Here is a 14,405-nt window from a genome sequence, read left to right as displayed (position 1 = left end):
ACAGAGTTACTTTCGGATTTATAATATGATTAGTAAGGATTTTGGTAATAAATGATAAATATAAATAAATAATAAATCTGAAATATAGATTGTTTTTAATTCTGTGCATTCAATATCATACAAAATATACGACAAAAATAAAAAGTTTGTAAAAGGTTGTAGATACAATTTTCTTTGATGATACGTAGTTATTTATGATCCGAATGTTGGTAAAACTTCAAAGAGATCGTTATACTCGTAAGTCTCATATTGTAAATGAGGGGTGGCGTTAAAATAAATCGATAGGTCGTTATTGCCTTTAGACTATTATTGAATGTAATATTAATAAACATGTAATATCTCAAAGTTGTTTTCTTAACGCGGAGTATCGTTAACTTTTAAAAAATGGCTCCTAATTCCTCATTATATGAAACAATTAAATGCAGTTTTTTATTTCCATTAGTAGGTAAGGTTGGTATAGGTATATATGTAGTCAATTTCCATAATGCGTTGAGTTTTCTTCTTGAGCTAGTAATACTTAGTCTTGGCTTTATTGCCGCCTTGGTTTCATACGTACCTTCGATTTTCCACAACTGACGGGAACTTTGTATGTCTATTTTCAATTGTCATTCCTGCTGTATGCGAACTTTCTTGCATTACTGGTATAATAGATATACCTATAGTAAAGAGCTGAATAATTGAACGCTACCTCATTCCGAGTTGGTCGCAGTTCTTGGCAGTTCAGAACGTGTTTACAAAGCGCCGTGAGCTCTGAGAAGCTTCTTTGAGGTAGCAGAAGCAATGTAATTGGATTGCCTCCGTTTTAGAGTAAATAATAATACACATTTATATTTAAATGTATGTATCCAGTACACGTTAAGTATATATTTATACAGTGTTTGGTAAGGACTCAAAATACACATTATGCTACAACAATATACCTACAAATCGCGGGCTCAGACAGAAAAACTTAATAAATTTTATTTAAGTACGTCAATTTTTTTTTAATTGTTTTCTTAAAAAATATTTAGCTTAGTATTATGAGCCATTGCGAGATAATGTATTGACAAATTTAAAAACGAATGACGTAAAAAAATGCGCTTTTTTATACGCTCCTGTGGTTTGAAGATGAAAAAGTTTGGAGAACTTTTTGTAATTTAATTGCGGTAGTGTCTATCACATCTATATTGTTTTATTTTATGTCTTCTTATGTTTTTAAGAGTGTCCTAAGGTAGATTTAAACACAAAATTTCAATTAGTCTTAAACATTCTGAATAAATCTTTGATTAATTCAGGTTATATACTTCATGCAGGTCAATGACCTTCAGTAACATGTACGAATTATATAATCACATGTTGCCACTTAAAATAGATAAAGTATATCATTACAGCAAGTAAACAAGCTCCAAATACATAATATTGGTTAATAGCAAGCTTGTCCCTTTGAGATCCTCTCGAAGCCCTCGTTCCTTTGAGCCAGATAACGCAGTTTAATTGGATTGCCCGGGGTTCTTAAGTAAATAACGAGGCAAGTTGCAACTTGTGCCCGAGAGGCACTACTTCGCTTACAAAACAACATGACGTTTCTAATCAGTTTCTATACTACTGTGACTACTGGAACTATACTCCGTACGAATTGTCGAGGGAATATCATGTTATTTCTAAAGTAATTGCGTCGCATTTTGTGTATATACTATTAGATAGGTACTAATGATCTATCTCCGTAGATTTGTCGAAATAAATGTATCTAAATAAAACATTAACTTAATATATACTTATATTTCTTAAGGTGGTAGAACCCTTTGTGGTTCGATTCCGGTGGCACCACCCCCACACCTATTTCTACCTAATAACAGCAGTGTTAGGCGCTGCTGTGTTCCGGTTTGAAGGGTGTGGTAAGGGAGACAGACTTTTCCGAGGCGTTCCAGCTTAGTCCTCAGGGGTAGCGGAGCATCTGTGGCCGATCTCAGGTAGGAATATCTATCCTATCGGGGGTTGATTGCAGATGTCCATGGGCGGCAGGAGCCACTTACCATCAGGTGGTCTGCATGCAGACAGGATTAGATATTCCTACCTGAGGTCGGCCACAGATGCGCCGCTACCCCTGAGGACTAAGCTGGAACGCCTCGGAAAAGTCTGTCTCCCTTACCACACCCTTCAAACCGGAACACAGCAGCGCCTAACACTGCTGTTATTAGCTAGAAATAGGTGTGGTGGTGGTGCCGCCGGAGTCGAACCACAAAGGGTTCTACTACTTTCAAAGTAAAAAAAATATACATAAAATATTTATAAACTCACTAATATGCATACGGTTGCGATATACCCGGTTATGTAGATGGAGTGTTAGAGTGGGCGTGCGTCGCTGGAATTCTAAAGATCTCAGCAATTCCACGAAAGGCTGCGTTGCCGGCTCGTTCCTTTGAGAAAGCGAACGTTATGTGCCTAACTCGATGAGTTGCTATTTTGAAACGTCCTAAGTGAGTACTTAGTTAAAAAAAAGTCTATCAATTTACATGTAGTTGAAGATAGAAAGGGTCTCTAAGTAGACACGTGCGTTGCTATTTATTACTGGTTACTACAGAAATAAGACATCAGAGCAAATATTGCAGTTTGTATATCAGAATAACATACATATTTAATTAGATTCAGAGTGATTTTTCCTCTTACATATATACACGACATATTCATAGTGCACACACTTTACCGCGTTACAATTTTAATAGAAAGGATATTAAGATTGACCTATGCACTACATACAGTAGTGATAGCCTAGTGGTTAAGAAATTCGGCCTCTCGTTCGAGGGGTACGAGGTTCAAATTCCAGGCACACCTCTGATTTTTCAAAGTTATGTGCGAATTAGAAATTAATTATCACTTACTAAACGGTGAAGGAAAACATCGTGAGGAAACCTGCATACCTGAGAGATATATAAAAAAATCTCAAATGTATGTGAAGTCTACCAATAATACGCGCGGTGGACTATGGCCTAAACCTTCTCATTATGGAGGAGGAGGAGACCCGTGCCCAGCAGTGGGACAGTAATGGGTTGTTGATGATGATGATGTACTACATAGAAACTGTAACAATGCCATCACATTCGGATCACATCGTTACAGTTACTGTACAAATAGTTATAAGTACAATAATAAAGTTCTAAGAAGTAGTTCCAAACCAAAGTAATACCAGCAGAATTGTCAAAGCAATAAACAAGTACCTAATCTAAATAGCTCCATAAAAATGATGCAAGAAAATAAAGTCGTCTCAGTTTTCTACCAGTCTTGTGAAGGCTTAAGTCTGCTGTACAACTTGCTCGGAGTATTACAGCGACGTAAAACCCAGCCTTGTACCTAAATACTGGGAATATTGGAAAACCGTTCACAGAAAATAACGTGACGATGTTTTCTCTCAGCCAGCGTTGAAGAAACTGATCAATTTTATAAATGAGTCCATTGAATTGAGCCGTCTGGCAACTGGGTTTTTGTGGTGTGACGTTGACTTTAATTAATTGTAACTTCGATTGTTAACTTATTTTTTGTTTCTGTATGTTGTGAATGAAGGTATCAAAGACAATCGTTTTGGTGTACAAGCGCTCAGAAGAATAATCTGAAAGGCCTCAAAATTACCGTCATGAATGCGTAAGCCTCCAGAGGGACATAAAAATCTAAAATGTGTTTTCTAAAATTTTAACAATAAAGAGCTCTCCGAGGAAATGGTTAACCTTCTGTTTATCTTATATAATAGACCTTCCCATTTTAAACCTAAAACACTAAAAAAACGAGGAACAAAGAAGAACTGCCAATAGCTACCTATGTTAATATTTTGCTATTTAATATTAAAAGAGCATAATTTAAGTATAGTTTTAATGAGCGTATGTATGTAGTATATCTCATTATTTCACGTGCCCTAAATCTCAAACTGCTTGACGGATTGAACATACATACATATGTGCTGTCGTTGGATTCCTTCTAATTGTGGGAGTGACGTAGGCAACATTACTTCACTTTTCATTTAAATATTTGAAATAGTCGTGTTTTGTCTTTAAGAATAATTAGACACTAGTTGCTTTATATTTTATTTATTCAAAACCACATGTCTGTATGTCAAGACACTAAAGAGATAAAATGGAGTAGCTGCGATATTTCTCGCGCACCCATCTTGAAAGGAAGGTATTTCTTCAAATCTTACAGGCTTTTTTCCTTGCGCTCGTCGCTTTCAACATTGGCCTTTGGATATAAATACAAATAAAATAAATTCCCTTTCGCTGAATATTATTGCGAATGTTCTTTGAGACGCTTTCTTTGAAGACGAGGCACGATGCTCTGGAACACTGCAGCTAATTGCTTTATGAAGGAACTTTTTTGAATTTATAAACAAGACGATTCTAAGAAATATCTTCGAGAACCTCCAGTTATTATTACCTATATATTTTCTATTAGATAGATGAATTTTAATGTTTATATTGTTTTTGTGATAAGGACGGCACGCTGTAGTTGATTCAGTTTAGAATTATAACATCTGTTGGATATTTGGACATTTAAGGGAAAGGCGGGCTACCTATTGTGACTATACTAACTTACAACATGATGGTGAAGCATCTACTCGTCAAGCTTCTCCTAATACCTATATGTATTCTGTATTAATGACTAATATATGTATTTTATATTGATGAATGGGTATGGGATCTTTTCAAGATTTTTAGGTTACTAAAGCTCTTTGATCATACTCGTATTTTTAAATTTCGTCGCGGGCGGGCGGGTTCTCATTAAAAAGAAACCGCCATATGTTTGGCTAATATCAACATTTTTGGTCCTTTCTTTTTAGTGTACCTAGCTCACGAGGTAGTCATGACATCGAGATGTGGTAAATGTTTTTCAGAATGGTATGGAAACTTAAAAAAGACGCTTAAGCAAACATCTTGAACCACAACAGAACACTAAAATCTTTTTGATGACATCCGCGCCGGGGATCAAACCCGGATTCCTCAATTTTCAGAAGGAAATCCCTGCCATATGAGTCATCAAACTTTGTTGCTTATATTATTTAACGAAGTACTGAGCATCGTTTGTTCTACAAGAATGGTTGCGAGCGGCCTTTAGCTCCGGGCTTCATGCACGCCGCGCCGGGTCAAGTACTGCCAATTTTGTAACGTCTCAACTTGACATTCATTGTAGTTTTTATACCGTGATTTGAATATAATGCGTGTTTATTTCACGGATGAATCGATATATACTTTATGAAGATTGTCGAGGTATGTAAGTATCGTAATCATGGCCTTAGGTATTGTGTATATTTTGTTGTCACAGCTCCAGGTAGGCATTTAATTATTTTTTCTAAAGTTGGTAGATCTATGATTGGACTGGGGTTGTACTACCACTACATACAATTCTAGCGTTAAGTAATTCTGCGATTTGGTGGGCTGCCGGTCTGAATGCTCGCTATCTTACATATGTGACGACCATCTTAGTTCTCAGGCGTGGCAAGTTTTAATATTTTATATGGAGTTGGTTACAGATGTCCATTGTCTTCAGTGACCAGTTAACATCAGGTAGAGTACAAGTTTACAAGATTACCTACTCCAATTTTATGGAAAAAGGACTTTTTGTTCCTAAAACAGGGCAAGGTAATCAAAAACAAGTTCAATCATTTTTTATAATTTATTTAGTGAATTAAACTTAAGTACTTAACCAAACTAAAATTAAATATAGATCTCAAAATAAAATTAACAATGTTTGGCATTCTCGTAACATTATTCCCAAATGATAAATTTTAATAAAAACCAACACTCCTATATTGCATTTCCCTAAGCAAACAAGCATTCAATAGGTACCACGTATAAACTAAGTTTAAGAGATCAATCTTAAATCAGGTAACAACTTTGTAGGTAAGTTAATGTTCCGTAGACGTCTGCGGACGTAAGGCCGCTTTCCTGTCACGCAGGGATATGGCCGCTTGCGTGTCCTACCCACACACGCGAAATGACTCGCTGCACTCTCTGCGATTCGCGTGCGTATGGCACACATGACAGAAAAGGAGCTATGAAACGACAGGTTGCAAGTCGTATGCATGCGGACCAGATCCACACGTGATCAAACCAGCATGATAGGAAAAGCCCTTAAGCGCATATTAGCAAATCCTAATCTGCGAACTTAGATAAGTCTTATTTATTTTATAAAAATCATCTTCGTTGTAATGTGTAAGAACATTCCAATTTGCGCCGCTTACAAGTCTAATATTAATTTTGAATTAAAATTAGAAAAATATATCTATAACAAATTTTTGTATTCCGAATATGGTATTTTATATAAAATTATAGGATAATCCACCTACTATCACCGATCACCAATATCACAATACTTAGGTATTCTTTTCGCACCCCGTACAAACTAATTAATTTACTATTGAATAATAAAATTATCTAAATTTGCAACGAATATTTTAATTCGTTGTTTTCAATTGCAACATGCAAGTACAAACAAACCGTTCAGTTTATCACGAAAATACAATAATTATCTTAGTATATCATCTTAGTGAAATACTGAACTTTTAAAACCACTTACATGGTGCCGATTGAAAAGTTATCGAAGCACTTATAATGCACACATGAACACCTTTTTAATATAAGCGTGTACATGTGATTGCTATATTGAAACCATAGATTTAAATCGTAGAAGTGGCCTACCTTGCCATACCAGTTTTTGGAGATTTGGATATCACAACTCAGTGCAATAATTATATTCAATCTTCGTTTAAATGCAAATAGAATATCGTTATCTTTAACATTTTAAGTTATTACACATGTCCCTTTTTATAAGACTACACATAAATAATTCCTACGGATGGAAATAAAACAATATTTCACCCAAAATTATTGCACTAATTTTAACGTGAAGGTAATAATTGCGTTGGTACGATAGTAATAAGTTGGTTTGAATATCGTAAATTTTTAAAAGTGCCAAATAATTGAAAAACAAGGAAACGGAATTAACTCCTTAATTGGTTGACGGCTGTATGACGTTTATCGACTGACGCATATGATTCAAAAAGGACAATTTTGATTATAGGTCTCACAACCGATTTAAATCCTTGGTTTTAAACTTATTATTACGTAATGAGCAACTTACAAGAACATTGCACTAGATACATTTAACAAACAAAATCATTTTCCTAGGTAAGTACACCCTCTCCACAGCGTGATATGTTCTCCTATTTATACACCATTCTTTGCTATCACAGCCCTTAATTTAGCATTAAATAACAGAATTTAAACTATGAACAAAAATAACCGAAAATAATGTTATAAGTACTTAATTGTTTACAATTAAGTAGACAAAATACAAAATACCTACTTAAAAATATAGAATAGACAACGGTACAAAAATTTTGAGCTTTGCTCGTTGTATATAAAATGTCTTTAGTTACAAATTATTTTCGACGTTACATTTTTTTCACACGTTATTATTGCTTGGTCATATTACAGTTTTTGTAGGTATCAATTGCAGATGGGATCAAAATGTATATTTTAATCGTGAGGCTCTTCGGGTGGGTTCACGAACGCGACTATTCCAGCTACACGAAACCTGTAATAGTCATCAGGACATTTGACACATGAAGTGGTAGAACTGGTCAAAGTTCACCGGCTCCAAGTCGTAGTCCTTTTCAGATTTGTGAAGGAGCTCCGGATTTCTCTTGAGGAAGTTCCTGACCCAGTCCTCGCCGGCCATCCGGGTGTTGACGTCGAAGGGGTGATTAAGATGATTGTCTTCGGCGTATTGGAAGGCAAGTTCTCGGATATCACGCCTCGAAACTCCCATGAAGAACTTCTCCATGCTCTTTATGTACCCGACTAAGTCTTTCTCTTGGCTATCAGTGAATACCCTCCTATAGTGTCCCATGAGTGGTTTGGGGTCGTCCGGTTGCTGGTAGCGGATCTTGCTGGCTCTCCGCTGCAGCGTGGAGCGCGGGATGTGGAAGGTCCTGGCGGCTAGTTTGTAGCCCATCTTGCCCGAGACCACTGCGGACACGGCTTTCGCCATGTCCTCTTCACTCCAGGACTGGCGACCACTCATTCTTTCGTATTTTCTTACCATATTATTCTGAAAAAGTAGAAAAAATAATATTAAATTTCCAAAAGTGATTTCCGCAGTTTTGATTATGTTTACATTTGTAGTATAATTGAAAAAATAACATTTAATAAATAAATAGGAATACACTTAAACATTGTAGCGTTTATGGTAATGACTATTAAAATAATTAGGTACATATTAGCAAAATATACAACATACACTGTTGTAATCAGGTAGTTGAAAACAGGAAGTTCTCCGTGAAGATATGATATGATTATTTAAGGCCAAGTTGATACTATACATTTAAGTTAAATGACCATAATAAGAACCAACATCATACTATCTTAATCCCGCAGAGCTGATTATGAAAAATAAATATAATATATGCGTACGTGTAAATGTAAAGGTACGTGAGAATAAAGTTTCGCGGGAAGTTTAAAAATGTTTCGAAATAATACCTACGAATTTAATTTATTCACAAGGTATGTAGCAAGATATATTTGAATTTAAAGGTAGACATTTGTGATGTTCGGCGAAGGGTAACCGGCCTACCGGTTTGTGAACCGCGATCAATGCCAGCGTGAGGTAAAATGTGTTTCTAGAGAAGTTTTAGAGGTTATTCTCAACATTATGCATATACTTATAAAATCGAATACCTACTGAATATATATTATGAAATTGCATTTCTATGAATTAACCATTACTTGGGATTTATAATCGATTCACTAATCATTCTCAGTATAAATGACGACCAAAATACCTTATAATTTCGTATCAAATTTTCTTTCTTTATTCGTAAAAAAATCGAAACAGAGAATTATTAACAACAATAATAAACCCATGTGACCAAAATAATTCACGTTATGGATTACAGTTGTCAAAATTGATTGAAAATTTAATTTAGGTTTGGTGATGAAAATATTTCTCTAAGAAAATGTATAAAAGAAACCAAAGACCTATCAGAAGTCTTTGAAAGAAACAAAGAGAAATTATATTTTTTTAAATGCAAACATGTAGGTAGCAATAAATATTCTACTCTACATTTATAGCGAAATTACGTAGTACGGTTTGTATCTGTTGACGTGTTTCAGTGAGGTCCTAACCGAGTTCGTACTATAATAAACATTGCACCGTTGACGTAAGGACGAGAGTCGCGTAAACAATGATGACTAACCGTGTTGGCGAGCGCCCACCGCATCGCTCAGCTGATAGTGGCCACAACACGCGATACGTGTATGGCGTGTTTTTCCAGTACGATATCTCTGGAAACTCTGCGAGAGCCTCACTTCGCAAATTCACATCCAAAATACAATACAATCGCCGATCCGATGCGTCCTAATTATCCGCGTTCAATTACAATTAATGCCGATAACGAGCAGCGTCGTCTGCACGTCATTTGTGTGTCACTTTGGCGCTCCGTTAAACGGGAAATAGCACTCGATAGTTGTTGACCGTCCTTGAGTGACCGTGTCTTATTTTTTGTCTGCAATAAGAAATACGTCGACTGTCGGTCAGCTGTTTGTATTCGCTCTATAACACGTCTATCAACATGTCCCGGCACCGAGTTACTATCGAGTGAAACTCGCGATACGCCCGCCGAGCCGTGTTTTACGTTCATTGCTCATCTGAGCGATACCTACTCGATCGCGGGATTTCGCGACTGGCGATGGATGACGTCCATCGATGACGAACCGAGGTCGAGTTAGATCGCGAGACGTCACAGCGGCAGTACGAGCACGGCGTGAGGCGAGGTTACTGTGACGCGTGACTTGCAAGGTCCCCGCTGCATTGCACGATGCGCCAAGGTTGCCACGCTTCTCCGTGTTAATACGAGAAACCTAGAGTCTGTTAGCAATAATTAATTAATGAAATACTCGTTACAAGAAGTGGACCGTCGCGGAGTTCGCGGGAGCCCGACGCCGGAGCTGAAGTGAAATCTGCATCGGATGGCATGTTGCGGCGGCCACTCGAGTCAAAAGTGGTATCGGGTGTCGTAGTGAAAGGGGTGGCTGTACTCACCGGCGACGTCGGGTACGGCGGGGACGTGGTGGAGGGTGCAGGCGCGCTGGTGCTCGGAGGCGGAGACGACGATGGCTGCGGGCTGGCGGCGTGCGGCCGGACCGACGGCGCGCGCGACACTGGCGCGGGGCCCGTCTTGCCCCGCCGCGGCCCTGGCGCGCTGACGTCACCTGGCCCAGGGCCCGGCTGCACGACTATTTTTGTCCACTACTAATTATCGCCTTCCTTTGTCCGATCATGAGCTATGTACTGAAAAGGAAATCTGTTTTTATGTCTACGTATACCTACTACGCAGAGTGCAATAATCAACAATTTACTCTAAGCAATTTACCTAGATACATGCTAATGCAGTTCACGCATGACTCATTATAATTAGATATTTTCTCGAGTCGTAAATATAAGCTACTTTATGTGATACTTCTAAATATAGGCAGGTATCCACTTTTCACTTCAAGTGTACTGTTGTCAAACAACATACATATACAAACGCCCACATTTATATATGTATATGTTCAGTTTTCATGTTTACTATATTTCGAATAGGTATATACATATTACAGTACGCATAATTTTGTGTACTTGCCGTACAGACAATGGAAGTCCAGAGTCGGTGGTAGATGAGGTGGAAAACTCTCTGCAGCTTCAAAGGCTGAAAAGGTTCATTATAAGTGAAAAATTATATTCGCAACAAAATTATTCAATTTGTGTAATGAGACCAACCCTCATTAAACCTCACTTAACGTCGTTTTTATAGATATAATTATCTAAAGACTTCGTTAATTACCTATATAATTATAATTACTAAGTATTTATCATTCAACATTATTCTAATCATGCGCCAACAATCTATTTAATTAAAGTTTTCGGTCAATTTGTGGGTTCAGTAACTTGGTAAGTGCTTCCTATTATATTTCTCCTACTTATAAAAAAGAACTTTATTAACTAATATAATATTATATCTCCTGTATCTATATGCAATTACATCTGTGAGATATTTAAATATAGGCAGTTAACTAAAAGGAAATGTTATTAGATCCCAGTGTAATCTTATATTAAATGTGATAGAATTCTTTTTACTCCAATTGCCACGGATCACTACCTTTCGTTATTGCCTGATATCCAGGAATAATGGATGTCCTCATTTAAATAATGTTGGAAGGTATATCTACCAGGATGCAGGCCAACTAAATCCTTAGTACCAATACATCTGGGATCGATCGCAGGGAGTTCGATTTTGGGCTGGTAAATGGTTTATTTATAGGGTCTAATGACCACTAAACATTGGGTGACCTATATGCTCGTGTGGTACCTCCATTACATAGCAAAACCTGCGTAAGAATACAGGATACTTTTATGTGGGATGTCAATCATATGCAATGTTAGTACATCACATGCCTCACACACATAACCTTGGTCACAACGTGAGATGGTCACAATTTGACTCTATATCAGGTAGAGCTATTTATATCTACGAGTACTCATCTCGTCTGCTTATTTCAAAAAACTACATATTATTATGTAAAGTGAAACTACCTGTGTAAAGCTGTATTTTCCTGTTTAACAAATTTATATATTCAACTCACTTCGTAAATGAGGAGGCTCTATTTTCAGCTGTGTGTCATATTTCCGCCATATTTTATTGAATGAGATCCTTGAAATTATTACGAAATAATCAACATTTACAACTAAGATATCTGATATCACACAATAGCAGTACTCAAATTTTCTTTGTTCGATTTTAGTTCAAATACATTCATTGACCAGTATGTTTATGATAATAAAGTGACAAAGCCTATACTTCGTCTCATTGTTACTGGATTAACTAGTCCATCGGCAATTTAAGATAACTTATCAATCGAATTGAAACGAAGTGCATAGATACTTTTGTGTGATTATTTTCGCAAGTCACTTCACTAGTATAGGATATATATAACTCCAATATAGGATTGTGTTGTTTTTAAACATATTTATTATTTGTGTATATTATTTGAGATATACTATCTTCATTGCAACTTTTGCAATGAAGATTCGAAAAATGAGAAAATCATTAAATATGTGCAAATTTAAAAAAGTAACGTTATAAAATTGTATAACTTATGTAATGATAACTATTTTCTGTTCGCATAATACACGTGTAATGTACATGTGATTCCAGTATTTGTTTCTTACATATTTCTAGGAACTCGTTCTAGTCAGAGGTCTCCTGACCGCACATATTTATTTCTTCTTAAAATACACCACATTACACTCCATTGATATCTACAGACATTAAACGTATCAGACATAGATCGTGGCAGACAAAATAATAATTTCCTGTATATATAATATAGAAACGTTTATTCGTGAATGAATGAAACTTTCGAATCTTAAAAATAGTGTTTTTACGTATTATCTATGCTATAATCTGTATTGTTTAGATGTGTCGTTATCAGAACACTGCTGTAGATAGATAGGTACATAATGGCCTTGTCTCCTTTATCTTCTAGCAAGTTTTATTAAATCAGCAAAAGTAGCAATATCGGCTATCGTAGAGATACTCGATATCTCATAGTTATAAAAGAGGTCAAGTGTGAGTCCAGTTTCCGCATTAGTATTCCGTACATCTGTTTATATCATTTGAATTTCCTGTTTTTGTGCTACAACTCTATGTAGTAGTTAATTCTATGTACAGCTCTTTTATATTTCTAAAAAAAACTAAAGAAAAATAATTACGACTGATGTCAAATTAAATTCGACCCAAAGTAATTACTACTGCATAAATTCATACTTAATTTTTTTCTTCAATAAATTAACATTTCTTATTATATTAAATATGTAAGTAAGTAAGTATAGTAGTAAGATATAAATAGTGTAAGTAGTAAGATATACATTTGTGAAAAATTTAACAGTGATGGCAATCTTCGACGAAAGATTGCAACTGCTGGTCGGTTACAATTGCACCATCACTACCTCTTTTGCTATTTAAAAACAGTATTACTAGTCGGGTTTTAGTGTAAACATCATAATAAAACAGTCATACTTACACAATACATTCCATTTAGTCTGCAGGAGTACAAATGCGTGGAACTCAAACCATTTTTCATTGTCTTGAGTAGGAATTCTCCGATGTCCTAAGAGACTTAGATTCTAGAAGAAAAACACAAATGAGCCACGGTAGCCATTTAACATCATGGACTATATGTTTGCAGTTGTGATTAAAACGCAAGGCAAATAAATCTTTTGTCAAATACTTATTTTTATTTGTTTTTTTTTATTTATTAAGTTTAAGTTCTTATAATATCGTAAATAATTAAATATAAATTGTACATTTTCACGTCATAAATTAACCTCATAATGTAATATTTTCTTGTCAAATATATTTACCGGTGCATTTTAATCGGCATAACAAAATATTATCATTTAATGTTCTCTGAATGAAATATCATAAATTAGGTGAGATTAAGCTCGGACTACAAAAATAACATTTAAATAAACAAGTATGCCACACTTTTTACGAGTATAAAGTCCCATCAATGTTATGTCATATTTTTTGTAATAAATAACGCTTTTTTGCATGCAGAGACTTACATATACGTAGAGTGGGATAGAAAAACAAAAGATTAAGGTATATTTATTCATATATAACGTCATCAGTTAAAAAATTCCGTATTACCTGAGTATTATTGACTCACGATATGTTACGTACCCATCCCGATGTTCACCTCCAAGTACTGACTCACCTGGAATATTGCTATGACTGAAGACCTAAAATTAAATGATTATTTAGTAACACCTAAGATTAAGTGTCTGCTCATTCGTTCACCAATCCATTGTTGTCCCACTGCTGGGCATAGGTCTCACTCTCAGAGTGAAAAATGTTTTGGGCCATTGTCCACAGCGTTGTCCAAATAGAGACATGTATACTTTCAAACCTTGAAAACTTATTAGAAAAATTTTCAGGCATGAGCTTTCTTCACGATGTTTTTCATCAAGTGATAATTACTTATTTATACACACATAACTTCAAGGAAGGAGGGAAAAATCAGAGGAGTGTTCCTGGGATTCGAACCTGGGACACCTCGATTGAGAATTCAATTTAAACCACAAGGCCATCACCTCTATCTGTACAGAATTTGATCTTCCAAAAGTAAACCCAGATCATGTCGCTGAATTACAATTAAATTTGAGTCGTGCGTTGCTGTCATATTTGATTCGTATTAATGAGCTGACCTATTTTGCAATTAGTAGAAAGACAATAATTAAACAAGGCAGATTAAAGTTTTATTAAGAACCCATATACTCCTATGAACGGCTTCAATGGTTCTTAATCTAAAAACTTACTATCTAATCACAGTTGGCGCTCG

At 35.8% G+C, this 14,405-nt stretch overlaps 1 protein-coding gene across 2 annotated transcripts; it reads right to left on the bottom strand.

Annotated features, from left to right (window-relative positions):
- Positions 1-5,615: 5,615 nt before the first annotated feature.
- LOC140748187 (uncharacterized) lies at positions 5,616-10,205 on the bottom strand. 2 transcript variants are annotated; one of them, XM_073080935.1, is made up of 2 exons: positions 10,063-10,205; positions 5,616-8,073 (listed from the first exon to the last, which is right to left on the bottom strand). In XM_073080935.1, the coding sequence occupies exon 2, from the start codon at positions 8,065-8,067 to the stop codon at positions 7,570-7,572; it is 498 nt and encodes a 165-aa protein (XP_072937036.1). In that variant the 5' UTR covers positions 8,068-8,073; positions 10,063-10,205; the 3' UTR covers positions 5,616-7,569. The 2 variants fall into 2 exon arrangements, with proteins under 2 accessions (XP_072937036.1, XP_072937035.1); XM_073080934.1 differs by lacking the exon at positions 10,063-10,205 and adding an exon at positions 9,218-9,612.
- Between the last annotated feature and the right edge of the window lie 4,200 nt (positions 10,206-14,405).

Source organism: Epargyreus clarus, unplaced genomic scaffold (assembly GCF_041222505.1).
Source record: "Epargyreus clarus isolate Ecla_fem2 unplaced genomic scaffold, WU_Ecla_fem_2.2 ptg000015l, whole genome shotgun sequence".
Taxonomy (NCBI): Eukaryota; Metazoa; Arthropoda; class Insecta; order Lepidoptera; family Hesperiidae; genus Epargyreus; species Epargyreus clarus.
Note: the sequence above shows the minus strand (reverse complement) of the source record. Positions and strands in the feature narration are given on the sequence as shown.

Coding starts and splice junctions, on each gene's coding strand:
- LOC140748187 (XM_073080934.1), bottom strand. CDS start 9,241: ATGCGGTGGGCGCTCGCCAACACG. Junction 8,074..9,217: donor GGTGGGCGCTCGCCAACACG/GTTAGTCATCAT, acceptor CTACTTTTTCAG/AATAATATGGTAAGAAAATA.